Below are 14,057 nucleotides of genomic sequence, written 5' to 3'. Positions count from 1 at the left end.
CAGGCCATGAGGGAGGATTACATATTATTTTGCAAGGAACGAATTCTAAGCTGATAAACGCAGACCGAAGCAGCCGGGATGCAGGGGAGGGGAGGGTGTGGGCCAGACACACAGCACCCGCTTGGCGGGGCTGTAAAGGCTGGGTGAGACCAGGCACTTCTCCTGGGCCGAGCTTCCTGGCACCCCATAAAACTGACACCAGCCTGCAAACGTGCCACCTCGGACCCCTCCCTTCCCGTCCCGCCCGACCGCCAGACCGCCGGGCTGTGGCCCTGAGGGCTCAGGGCTTCCGGGTGTGGGGCGTGTCCGTCTGTCCCCTAGACCCGAGTCAGGCGTGTGCCTCTACTATACCGGGGCCCAGGCAGAGTTCTGAAATGCAGCCGGTTCCCGCGTGCAGGAAAAACTGCCTCTAACTGCAAGAGCCCAGGAGAGCTGGTTCCCAGGATTGGGGAGTCACAAGGGACGGCCCGGGGGCGGGGGGTGCGGGTGCTGCCCCCTCCCCGGCACATCAGCTGCTAGTGGGGAACCTGGGTTGGTTGTCACGGCACCAGCCTGAGTCCGGGGAGCCGGTTCAAACCCTCGCTCACTCGTCAGCTCTTTGGGCTGGTGGGTGGGCATGGGGGGTGTCATGGGGGAAGCTTCTCTGTTCCGGTCACCCCACTCGGGGCTCCTGAGCTCAGGGCGCACATGCAGAGACAGACCTGACAGACTTGGTACTTCTTGCCACCAAGCCTCAGTTTCTCTATCCATGCGGGAACCAGGGCCCCGGGGAGCAGGAAGGTGACTTGGAAGGGAAGCGGCCCGAGCCAGGGCGAGCTCTCCGGTGCAGGGGTCCGGGCTGGTTCTCGGGGGGCTGCTCTGTAGCTCCCAGCCCTGGGGCTTGGGGGGGCATCATCGCCTTTCGGCCTGGGCATAGCTCTCGCCCTCCCCGAATCTCGCTGGCCTGACCCGGGGGGCCCTTTGGGGCCTTCCTGGCACCACGTTCCTTAGGGATGTTTGTGGCAACACAAAGCACCAGCACATTGGGGCCATGACAGATGTGTGTCCTGAGCTGGACACTAGCCACCGAACTCCCCACCCCCTGCCGAGATGCCGCCCCCATGGGGACCCCCTGCAGCCCCTCTGCTGGACCCGCAGTCCCACACACAGGGGGCAAGGACGTGGGGAGAGCCGGAGGCTGCCCTGGGTGCCCCCTCTCGGCACCAAGCCTCCTCCTGGAACCGGCTCCTGCTGGGGTGGGGGTCCAGGAGAGGCGGGGCTGGCGGCCCCCGAGTGCGAGCCGGTTCTGCTAGCCGTGACACCCAAGCAGCACCCCTGCCCACCCCCCCGGCTTTGCACAGGGCTCACCCGCATTCCTCGGCATGGACCGAGGTGTTTCTGTTTGCCCAGTGACTCACGCTGTCACCTGTGGGCCAACCAGGACGTCCCCTTTCCCGCCCCACGCTCAGCCGGCCGTCTGCCGTCTGGACAGCCCTGGGGCGTTTCCTTCCTTCCTTCCACCCGGGAGGAGAGGCTGTCGTTCCTCCAGAGAGTCAGGATCCCCGGGGGATGTCCGGAGTGGCCCTCAGACCCCAGAGCAGAGGGACTGTGACATGTGGGCATGAGGTAGCACCTTCTCCCCTCACCACTGCCAGGCCCCTGCCCCAAGTCCTCCTGCCGCGAGAGTTGACCGTTGACATGACTCACTTGAGACCAGATGCCCCTCCAGACCCAGGGAGAAGTTTGATCTCTTCTTGCAAGAACAGATCTGCCAGGGCCTGAAAGATATAAGAGTGGGCGTGGTGGGGGCTGGAGTGACAGCCCAGTGGGTAGGGCGTTGTTTGCCTTGCACGCGGCAGACCCAGGTTTGATCCCCGGCATCCCATAGGGTCCCCTGAGCACCTCGAGGAGTAATTCCTGAGTGCAGAGCCAGGAGTGACCCCTGAGCATCGCCGGGTGTGACCCGAAAAGCAAAAAGGAAATAAAGAAAGTTTATTTTATTTTATTCTTTTGCACTTTGGGTTGGGCTGGAGCAACAGCACAGCTGGTAGGGAGTTTGCCTTGCATGCGGCTGACCCGGGTTCCATTCGTCCGTCCCTCTTCGAGAGCCCGGCAAGCTACCAAAAGTATCTTGTCTACACGGCAGAGCCTGGCAAGCTACCCATGATGTATTCAATATGCCAAAAACAGTAACAAGTCTCACAATAGAGACGTTACTGGTGCCCGCTCGAGCAAATCGATGAGCAACGGGATGACAGTGATGACAGCATTTTGGGTCACACCCGGCGATGCTCAGGCGTGACTCCTGGCTCTGCACTCAGGAATTACTCCTGGCAGCACTTGGGGGACCCTATGGGATGCTGGGGATCGAACCCGGGTCAGCCGTGTGCAAGGCAAACGCCCTCCCCGCTGTGCTCTCGCTCCAGCCCCAAGAAAGTTTATTTCTAAAAGAAGGGAGAGCCCCCCCATTTTTTTTTAATATCATGAGGAGACGTTCGGCTGCTCTTCGGTGGGTGGAGAAAAACCCCGCTGAGCTCCCAGACCAGGGTCCCTCTGGCCGCACCCCCCTGACCTTCCCAGCAAGACCCAGTGTGAAGGGGACCCGGGGGCCCATTCTCCGGTAGCTGCTGGTGCTAGGGAAGATGTCGGTCACGGCTCTGGCCTCCACCCACTAGAGGGCAGCAGCCTCCCACGCTAAATCCTGAGCCTCAACTGTCTCCAGGTGTTTCCAACTGTCCCCTGCGGGGCAGTTCCGCCCACACAGCCCCCCTCCCCACCCCCCGCATGGTTTCTGAAGCCCAGAGCCGCTCCTTCCTACAGAGAAAATTCCAGCATCCGACTGGGCCCAGCGTGGCAGCACGGCCCCATCTAGCAGATGAAATGGGGAAACAGAGTCCCGGGTTATGCCCTCACCCGGAGCTGCCTCCCGAGGGCCCCGAAGTCGGGTCTCAGAGTGAATTTCTTTTCTTTTCTTTCTTTTTTTTTTTTTTTTTTTTCTTTTTGGGTCACACCCAGCAATGCACAGGGGTTCCTCCTGGCTCTGCAAATCACCCCTGGCGGTGCTCAGGGGACCCTATGGGATGCTGGGAATCGAACCCGGGTCTGCCGCGTGCAAGGCAAACCCCCTACCCGCTGTGCTATTGCTCCAGCCCAGAGTGAATTTCTTTATGCCCTGCGATGGCAAAAGCTTGGTCTGGACGCCCAGAGGCGGGGGGTCCTGTGGTTCGCGTCTCAGGACTCACCACGGCCCAGGACTTCCTGAGCCCAGACCGGGAAGGCCCCGGCCTCACTCTAGGGACAACCTGCGCACAGAGGCACTCCGAGCCTGACCCGGAGGGAAACCTGCTAGAAACTCAGCCCAGGGCCCAGCGCTGGCCTTGGGGCTGACAGTCCGGGGGACCATAAGGACGAACACCCCGACTGTGGCTCCCACTGCATGTTCAGTGCTCATGGCCACCTCCCTGCAGGGGAACTAGTAGCCCATTTTACAGACGCAGAGACTGAGGCTCCATCACCTGCCCAGAGACCCTGGGGGTGGTCTGCATTCTCCCCCACCCTGTGGGGGGTTGTTTAGACCCAGCCTTGCACCAGGCAAGCTCTGCATCCGCGTGAGACGGTGGCTCGTTATTGCGTCATGAGCGATCTACTTTCTGTGGCATTAGAGGACCTGCTATTCTCCTGCCAGCTTTCAGCAAACGCTTTTGCAGCTAACTAAGCGCCCCCAAAAGCGTCCCTTGCCGAAACCCTGCACGCTGAGCTTGTTCTGGCTCATACCGTTGTCGGCCAGTAGGTGGCAGTAATCCCTTGCGTTTTCCCAACTGGGGAAGGGCGGGCCAGAGCGATTTCAAGGCCCACGTTTGGGGAAAGTCACGTGGCCTGAATCTGGATGGTTGGGGCAATAGAAGTGCGAGAGGACGTTTCTTCTCTCAGTCCCAGTGGCCCTGAGTTTGCAGAGACTCCTGAGAATGAGCCAGGACGGGCCCAGTGGGATCTCCAGCCAGCCTGGGGAAAGTTTCCCTCCTCTCGAGATAGGTCACAGTTCCCCCGTCCCCAGAGATTCCTCATCACCTCCACTGCCTTTATTAAACGCACTGAGTTCATATAGAATAATGCAGCTTTAAGTCCCTAAGCATTACCGGATGTGGCCCCCAGACTAATAAATAAAGCTACGGTCCTCTCATTTCACTTCTTCGGTTGGGATCATTCCTAAGTGCTTTTTGTTGGACTGGAGCAATAGCACAGAGGGTAGGGCATTTGCCTTGCACGTGGCCGACCCAGGTTCGAGTCCTCCGTCCCTCTCAGAGAGCCCAGCAAGCTACCGAGAGTATCCCGCCTGCAGGGCATAGCCTGGCAGGCTCCCCATGGCATATTCGATATGCAAAAAACAGTAACAACAGGTCTCACCATGGAGACGTTACTGGTGCCCGCTTGAGCAAATCGATGAGCAACAGGATGACAGTGCGACATTGGAGCTTTAAGCATTTGGAAACCCATTGTTAAATAATTGTGACACGTTGGATTTATGAAAATATGATCTTGTGTGTGTGTGTTCTTGTAAGTAGCCTTGGCCATGGTATTGAAGCTGCAGGCCTCAATGTTTTCATCTATAAAATGGTAAAAATGGTACCATTATCTTATTGGTTTCATGCCAGGAATAAACTGGATTATTACAAATCTGCTGGAATTACTTACAAATCACGGCACAGCCTGGCAAGCTACCCCGTAGGGTACTCCAGATGCCAAAAAAAGTAACAATGATGGTCCTCATTCCCCTGACCCTGAAAGAGCCCCCAATACGCCATCGGGCTACACTAGCACACGATGGGGACAAATGGAGACATTACTGGCGCCCGCTCAAGCAACTTGGTGAACAACGGGACGACAGTGCGACAGTGCGACAGTGCAGGCCTCTTCTGATTTTTCTCCACCACGGACAAATCTAAAGCCCAACACTAGCTCGCCTGAAACAGTCGGCTGGATTTCTGCCCAGCTCTGCCCCACCGGCCCTGTGCTGAGGGAGGAATATTCCCTCCCTACTGCCCTGCTGCGAGGTGGCGGCGGTGGTGGCTTTCGGCGAGTAAACAGACCCGGGTGGGGATAGCTAGAAAATTCCGCCAGGACACAGGTGCCGATGTGGGCTTCAGCCACGGCCAGCCTTGGCTAGAAAACATTGAAACGTCTCAGATTCTCTTAGGCAGAGACCGGGGCCTGCAGCCCTGTCCTCGGTGCATTCTGCTTGCTGAGCGCGTTCACAGCCCGAGCGCGGACCCCCAGACCGAGGGCAGAGGCCTTGGATGCTCCTGGGTTCAGCCACAAGCCCAGAGTGCCGGCTTTCAGAGCGGGAGCAGAGATCACGTACGTGCGCTCCACGTACGTGCGCTCCGTTGGAATCAGGGGGGTGCGGAAAGGAAACTTCTAGGTCCCAGGGCAGCCCTTCTTTATAGCAGCTGCGAGAGTCGGGCCCTGGAAGCAGAGTCGGAACAGTAACCTGGGTGCCAGCCCCTCACCCCGTACCCTAGTGTGTGCTGGGGTGTGGGCGGGCGAGGGGCTTTTGGAGATACGAGTCCCTACTGGAGAAGAATACAGGGAACATTCCAGAACCCATGTTTGATATGTTTGATTCGTGTGTGTGTGTGTGTGTGTGTGTGTGTGTGTGTGTATGTGTGTGCCTTTTTTGGGTCATACCCAGCAATACACAGGGGTTACTCCTGGCTCATGCACTCAGGAATCACTCCTGGCAGTGCTCGGGGGACCCTATGAGATGCTGGGAATCGAACCCGGGTTGGCCGAGTGCAAGGCAAACGCCCTCCCAGCTGTGCTATCGCTCCAGCTCCCATGTTTGATCCTTGTTTCTGTTTTGCCTCCAAGTTGAGTCAACTGCCATTGTCTCTGGCTACCAGCCTGCTGGGCACTGCCACCAGGCAAGCATGAGTCTGTTGGGTGCTCATAGCACTTAAGGCAGGTATAGAGAGGCAAGTGACTCATGCAAGTAACTCAATGACAGACAGACAGACAGCGGCAGAAGCAAAGAGAGGGCAGGCAATGGTCCGTGTGTGTGTGTGTGTGGACTGACGGCCTCTGTGTGGGTCCCCGCCCCTCCCCCACTGGAGCACAGCCTGGCCCGTCGGCGTGCCGAGTCTTGTTCATTGACCTGCCAGCTGTGGGCCCGTGCCTGGCACGGGGTAAGTGCAGAGCTGGCGCTCCACATGTCGCTGTTTCATCAATGAATGACTAAAACCATAGTCAAAGGAACATCCGTGCAAACGCTGCTGAGTGCTCCAGAGAAACAAATGCCCGTGCTTTGCAGGGGGGCTGCCCAAGGAGCACAGAATAGAAAAAGGAGCATCCTCTCAATGGTGGTCTTTGCGAACATCTCCTCATGCTAACAGCTGCGACAGGTTAAGAGGCAAGAAAGGGTCAGCTGCACTGAACAAACTTTTCATGAGGATAAAGGGTCCCCCTCCCCCCGCCGTGGGCTGGGAACGGGCTCTGTCCGGCTCCCGTTCTGATGCAGGAGTCCAAGCGCCCCGTCTCTTCCCCCCACCCCCCCCAAGAGAGCCACCGTGGTTCCTTCTGGGGCTCGGGACCAAGCCCTGGCAGCGCGGGGCTGGTCCCTGTGCGGGCAGCCTTGGCGGCAGGGAGACGTGAGTGTGCTTTGGGCTCCATTTCTCTAAACTTTCCTCTGCCACAGGGGCCATGGGGAACCAGCTGAGTGTCCCGCGGAGAGTCGAAGACCAAGAGGATGAGCCAGACACGAACACACACAAGGTAGGGAGGGCCCCGAGCATCCGGGACAAGGTCACCCTCCTTGAGAGCCTCCTCGGGGTGCACGTGTGTGTGACACACACACACACACACACACACACACACACACACACTGACCTGATAACCGTCCTCGGCTACTGCTGTTCCTGTGCATTTATTTCACCTCCCAAATCCACCAGGAGAGCTGCTTTAAAATGCAGGCTCCCACACACTGGGGGAAAGTCACCCCAAATAGAGAAGGGAACACCAAGTAAAATGAGATTGGAAATCCTAAGCGGGGAGGGAGATGCGTGCTGAAAGCAGACTAGAGACTGAACATGATGGCCACTCAATATCCCTACTGCAAACCACGACACCCAAAAGGAGAGCGAGAGGACAAATTGGAATGCTCTGCCACAGAGGCGGGGCTGGGTGGGGGGGATGGGATAGGGGGGTGGGAGGGATACTGGGTTCATAAGTGGTGAATGGACACTGGTGGAGGGATGGGCTCTAGAACATTGCATGAGGGTAAAACAAGCATGAAAATGTGTGAATCTGTAACTGTACCCTCACCGTGACTCACTAATTGAAAAATCAATAAATTATAAAAAATAAATTAATTAATAAATTAAATAAAATAAATAAAATGCAGGCTCCGGGGCTGGAGCGATAGCACAGCGGGTAGGGCGTTTGCCTTGCACGCGGCTGACCTGGGTTCAATTTCCAGCATCCCAAATGGTCCCCTGAGCACCGCCCGGAGTAATTCCTGAGTGCAAAGCCAGGAGTGACCCCTGTGCATTGCCAGGTGTGACACAAAAAGCAAATAAATAAATAAATAAATAAATAAATAAAATGCAGGCTCCTTGTCACTTTCCTCTGCCAGAGGCCCAATTTGTTCCCCCCAATACTGCACATTCCCCCCCCCCACCCTCAAACCCCCACCAGAGCGCAGCCAGGAGCAAGTCCCTGACATGGAACCACGGGCACTCCAGGCGTGTTTCAGAAAGGTGGAGAGGAGAGGCAGAGGAGGCGGACAGTCGAGGCAAGGCGGGTGTTAGAATGGGACCAGCCCAAAGTGCAACTATCAATAATCCCTGGAATCAGGCTTCTAGCATAAAATGCTTTAAAAATGTTTTTTAAAAGCACAGGTAGGGGGCTGGAGCAATAGTACAGCAGGTAGGGCGTTTGCCTTGCACGCAGCCAACCCAGGTTCTAATCCCAGCATCCCATATGGTCCCCTGAGCACCGCCAGGGGTAATTCCTGAGTGAAGAGCCAGGAGTGACCCCTGTGCATCGCCGGGTGTGACCTCCCCCCCAAAAAAAAGCAAAAATAAATAAATAAAAATAAAAAGCACAGGTAGAGGCCCCACCACGCCTGCTTCCTGCTCCGGGAATGGCAGGCTTCCTCTCCTCCAAGGGTCTCCAGACAATTATTTTCTTTGGGGGTCGGGGGTCCCCACTCCCAGTGGAGTTCAGGGCTACCTAGGAACTCCAGATGCTATTCCAAGTGCATCCTCAAGTCATCGATAGTGAATGTCGCCTAGGATTAGGACTAGAGTCCAGAGTGATGGTGGACTCCTGAATGATGATTTTCAGGTGAGGATGACATGAGGTGACCCATCCCTCCTGCCCCTCCCCCCTTCCCGAGAGAGTGCACGGCCGCGTGGAGACACAGAGGGAATCGTTTTAGATGCAGGTGATGGGAGAGAGTCCAGCGAGTACTTGCCTGCAGCTGGCTCGGGTTGGATCCCGGGTACCATAGAGTGTCCCCCGACTCCCGCCAGGAGTCATCCCTGAGAGCAGAGACAAGAGTAAGTCCCTGGGGCTGGAGCGATAACACAGCGGGTAGGGCGTTTGCCTTGCACGCGGCTGACCCGGGTTCGATTCCCAGCATCCCATATTGTCCCCTGAGCAATGCCAGGAGTAACTCCTGAGTGCAAAGCCAGGAGTAAGCCCTGTGCATCGCCGGGTGAGACCCAAAAAGCAAAAAAAAAAAAAAAAAAGAGTAAGTCCCTACCACGCAGCTGCGACATCTCATTCCTCACACCACGCATATCCCAAAAGCAGCGCACCGTATTGGTGGGGTTTAAAGTCAAAGGCGATCAATCTCAGTGGGAAATATATTTTTACAGATACATATGTCTGTATATATAATATAGATAAACACACAGAGTTCAACCTTCAACAACATGCAGTAAACTCTTATAGAAGGGCTTAACGGCCCCTGGATGAAATACAACAATCTTCACACGCTTTCCTCTAAGGAAACCTTTTTGGATCGCTTTCAATGGTTCATTCATAGCAAACGACACAAAATGAATTATTTCTGTTCTCCTTGGGGGCAGGGATTGGGGTTTAGGATGGGAACATCCCAAATATGGTGGTAGGAAGTTGTCATGGGCGTGGGATGGGTGTTCAAATATTAAATATAACCAAATATGGTGAACTACTTTATAAAAATAAAATTAAAAAATTAAAAGAGTAAGCCTTTAGCACCACCGAGTCGATCAACTTAGCATCACCAATTGATCAATTTTTGCAATCAATGACAGGAGGGAAAAAGACAGTCGAGGCGGAACTCCTGCAGGGGCCCCTGAAACAGGTGCCAGGGTGCAATGGGAAGCCAGCGGGAGACAGCTGGCCCCCAACTTCCAAACGGACAGGACAGAGCATCTGTGCAACGGGCTCACCCCAGGAGGTCAGCATGGCCCCCAAGAGCCATCCGCATCAGGACCTGAGCTTGGGGGCGTGGGGGAGGGTTGTTTCTTCCTCACAGGCTGGTGGACACGAGGGGATACACGAGAGAGATTCCGCTGCCTCCGTGTCCAGGGTCATCTCCTGGCCCTGCTCTGGAGACACGACCTTCAGTTCCGGTTCCCCCTCCCCTGAGGACCAACTGACAGTGCCCCCTGCTTCCTTCCAGGTGGCCTCCGGGGACGAGCAGGAGCACAACGGGGGTCTGGTGACCGTGGTGTCCACACACTCGGTTCACTGCTACGATGAAGGTGGGTGTCACGCCAGAAACGGGCGCCAGGGGCTGCCTTTGCCAACACCAGCATTGGGGGCCCCGCCCTGCGATGACAGAACCTTCCAGACTGCAGGGGGGTACTTGTATGTGGAGTAAGCACTGTAGCACTGTCAGCCCGTTGTTCAACGATTTGCTCAAGCGGGCACCAGTAGCATCTCCATTGTGAGACTTGTTGTTGCTGGTTTGGGCATATCGAATACGCCACAGGGAGCTTGCCAGGCTCTGCCATGTGGGCGGGATGTTCTCGGTAGCTTGCCGGGCTCTCTGAGAGGGACAGAGGAATCGAGCTTGGGTCGGCCACATGTAAGACCAAAACGAGGGGGGCTGGAGCAATAGCACAGCGGATAGGGCGTTTGCTTTGCACGTGGCCAACCCGGGTTCAAATCCCAGCATCCCATATGGTCCCCTGAGCACCACCAGGGGTGATTCCTGAGTGCATGAGCCAGGAGTGACCCCTGTGCATTGCTGGGTGTGACCCAAAAAGCAAAAAAAAAAAAAAAAAAACCAAAACGATGGAAATAAATGCACGACACTAGCTCCTTGGCTCAGTGAAAATGGTGATGGTTGCCGGGAAGAATGGGGAGAAGGAGCAGGGGGCGTCTGTGGAGTTGGGTGGACAATCACACGGACGGGTATGAAGGGGACCCCTGAAATTCCATACTGTTGGAAACCAGTAAGTCCATGATAAAAAAATTTAATTTTAAAAGACCTATATTTGGAGACATTAACCAGGAAGGCCAAGTACGGCTGTCTTTGGCCATCCAAACTAGAGGGTCCGTCGCTTCAGCAAAGACCATTTATTTCTCCTAGCTCTGGAGCCCGAGAAAGCCCGGGGTGCCAGCTTGTCTGGTTCTTCCTCTTAGTGATTCTTCTTCCCCTGTGTCCTCACGTGGTGAAGGGGGAACAGGGGACGCCTAGGGCCTCTCTCATGAGGCCACTAATCCCATCCGTGATGGATCCACCCTCCTGGCCTAATCCCCCCCCCCCAAGCCCCGCCTTCTAACGTTCGCACCGTAGGGGTTAGACTTCCAATGTAGAAAACGGGTGATGCCAAAGGTGGGTTCATCTCAGGGATGTCTAAGCGCAACAAAGAACTCCGGTGTGATCCGATTTTTATCAAAACCAGTGGGAACAAACACCACCTCTGTAGGTGTGACCCGACAAGCTCACGTCACACATTGGTCGAAGTCTGAGCCACACGGGACCACAGCTGAGCGCTCCTGGCAGTGAGGGTGAAAGGGAAGGGCAGGGCTGAGAGAGGGATCAGTCTGGGTAGTGAGCACCGTTAAGGGGACGTGGGAGAGCTCAAAGACGAGCTTTGAGGCAGGGTCCCGAGGGTCGACCCCTGCCCTGACATAGTCCCCACCCCCCAAGTATCACCACCTAGAATGGGTCCCACTGACCATTCTAGAAGTAGCCCTCGAGGCATGCTGTTACTCTCAAGGCATGCTTTGTTACTCTTAGACCTCCCTGAGATGGACTGAAACCAAGTGTGTCATTACCCATTGCAGGAAATAGTCCAAGGGACAGAGCTAGCGTGTCTCCAAAGTCCACACTTTCTCTGCGTCGAGCAAAGCCTAGCTTTGTGTGGAAATTCCCCTTGTGTGTTCCAGAACCCTGCAGGCACGGAGCACGGAGCAGAGGGGAAATCCTAAGGCCACAAGCATGGTCTTGCCTGCTCAGACTCAGAGCCACCATTCCCGAGATTCTAGAACATTCTTCCTCTAGCCCGTTCTCCCAGGCATGGGAATAGCTGGTACCTTGGACCTGCGGAATGCTGAAATCCAGCCTGTCCACCGCTTGCGATCCGGGCGGATTGTGTTGCACTGAGAGCAGAGAATTCTCCCCCCCTGCCCCCTAGGCCCCTTCTTTCCTTCTGATGCATTTTGAATTGGCACGGACATCTGGCTTTTCAATCTGAGGAAGGAGAGCGTGAAATCTGAGCATTCGGGGAAATGTTCAAATCTCACTAACATCTTCCTTCAAGCCCGAGATCTGTCACATGCATCCTTATTCGAGACCTTTGAAACCCCAAGTGCATCTACACAACACAGCCCGCGTGGTTGTTTGAAGTGCCAATCGCTCCGCTCAGGCACCTGACCGGGAAGGCTAGCTCGCGCAGCCCTTCTGAGGTCTTCCTCAGGCTTCCCAAGGGCCCCGGGTAACCCTTTGATATTCAAATATAGTTCTCTTTTGTAGACCGTCTGTGTCATCACCCGCCTTCCCTTTTCATTCCCCCTTCTTGGGGGAACTGTTCAAACTCTCCACTCCTCCTCCCAACCCAACCCCCTGCCTTTCCCTCCCCAAGCCACTGTCATATGGGACCCAGGGCTTGACACGGAGGTGAACTCCTGCCTCTTGTTGCAAGATCTGCAATTTCCCTCTGCAATTCGTCTGCATTCCACCTCTGCCTTCTCTCCTCACTGTCCTGACAGATGAGCGCACGGGTGCAGTGTGGCACATAGGAAGAGGTAGCACTGTAGCACTGTCATCCCATTGTTCATCGATTTGCTCGAGCGGGCACCAGTAACGTCTCCATGGTGAGACTTGTTGTTACTGTTTTTGGCATATCGAATACGCCACGGGGAGCTTGCCAGGCTCTGTCGTGCGAGCAGGATACTCTTGGTAGCTTGCCGCGCTCTCTGAGAGGGACGGAGGAATCGAACCCGGGTCGGCCACGTGCAAGGCAAATGCCCTACCCACTGTGCTATGGCTGCAGTCCATAGGAAGAGGTAGAGCCAGAAACGATTTGTGGAAGTGGACATTTAACTGTGTGCATGAGATTCCCACCCCAGTTGCTGCTTCCTTCTCTAACCCAGGAAGGGCTAGACCGGGACTCCTCAGAAGAACCGCCCCCCCCCCATCTTTGCCCCTGGCCCGAGGGTGCCACACCCAGCTCTCCATCCCCACCCGCGTGGCAGGCCTGCCTTCTCCCACACGCCAAGCCTTGCCGTGCAGCTGGAGCCCAAAGCAAACTGCTCTCCGTGCCCCCACTCAAGGGGGGGAGGGAAGAAGCCAGAGGGGAATTAATAATGACCATCAGAGGCTCTGCTGAGACCCCTCGGGGGGTGGGGGTGAGTGGGCTTACGGACAGTCAGCCCTGAGACCTGAGGGCAGTGAGTGAGCCCTGGAAAGGTCTCTGGGGAGACGTGAGCAAACAGGAGCAACTGGTGCGAGGGGCTTTGGGGAGCACAGGAAGTTGGAGTGTGGGCAGTGGGGGGAGGGGCGGAGTGGGGGGTTTAGGGCCAGGCTGGGACTCAGTGTGGTCAGGTCTCCTTTGAATAGTTCCGTGCTAAGGGATGACTTGATCTAATTTTTATTTTACATGTGCCAGAAAGAGCCCAGGGGTTAAGGCGCTTTCCTTGCATCCAGCCGACCCCAGTACAACCCAGTTCATCACCACTTAGGTCCTCCCGAACCCCACCACAAGGGGCCCCTGAGCACAGAGCCAGGAGTCAGCAAGCCCTGAGCCCAGCTGGGTGTGGCCCAACCCCCATTCCCCCCAAAATCATACACCACTGGGGGGCTGGAGTGATAGCACAGCGGGGAGGGCGTTTGCCTTGCACGTGGCCAACCCGGGTTCGATTCCCAGCATCCCATAGTGTTCCCTGAGCATGCCAGGAGTAATTCCTAAGTGCAAAGCCAGGAGTAACCCCTGTGCATTGCTGGGTGTGATCCCCCAAAAAATAAAATCACACACCAGTGTTTCCCAGATGAGAGAAATTGTGGATTTTTGTTTCTTGCACTGTAGCTCTGTATCACTGTCATCTCGTTGTTTGTTGATTTGCTCGAGCGGGCACCAGTAATGCCTCCACTGTGAGACTTGCTGTTACTGTTTTGGGCATATCAAATACGCCACAGAGAGCTTGCAGGCTCTGCCGTGCAGGCGGGATACTCTCGGTAGCTTGCCGGGCTCTCCGGGAGGGACGGAGGAATCGAACCCGGGTTGGCCGCATGCAAGGCAAACGCCCTACTCACTATGCTCCAGTTCTTTTTGTTTCCTATGTATATCATTTTGCCAAAAAAGAAAAAAATCCACGATTGCAATGAGCCAGTCATTCTTCCTCTTGCCTCTCTCCCTCTCTGTGGCTCCGGCTCTTACCACCCAACGTTGCTGGGAATTGGAACTTTGGAATCTGCAAGCCTGAGGTCAAACCTAGACTCCACTTTTCCAGAGCTGGATGGGATAAGGAGAGTAGCTGGACTTTGCAGGACTTTGGCTTTGCCCCCGCCTGGAAATGGGGGTTGTGGTGGCCGTCACTGATCACTTTGCTGATGAGCCGGAACAGGGCATTTCTGGCTGCAG

General features: G+C 55.8%; 1 protein-coding gene across 1 annotated transcript in view; it reads left to right on the top strand.

Moving 5' to 3' along the window:
* The first annotated feature begins 6,638 nt into the window (after nt 1-6,638).
* Nucleotides 6,639-14,057, top strand: part of BCAS1 (brain enriched myelin associated protein 1) — a 98,530-nt gene continuing 91,111 nt past the window's right edge. Inside the window, exons 1-2 of the mRNA XM_055140408.1 lie at nt 6,639-6,747; nt 9,647-9,728. Coding sequence (XP_054996383.1) covers nt 6,676-6,747; nt 9,647-9,728 — 154 coding nt within the window. The 5' untranslated portion in view covers nt 6,639-6,675. The remainder of the gene's footprint in view (nt 6,748-9,646; nt 9,729-14,057) is intronic.

The sequence above is a fragment of the Sorex araneus genome, chromosome 5 (assembly GCF_027595985.1).
Source record: "Sorex araneus isolate mSorAra2 chromosome 5, mSorAra2.pri, whole genome shotgun sequence".
NCBI lineage: Eukaryota > Metazoa > Chordata > Mammalia > Eulipotyphla > Soricidae > Sorex > Sorex araneus.
The sequence above is the reverse complement of the archived record's forward strand: the minus strand, read 5'-3'. Positions and strand labels throughout refer to the sequence as shown.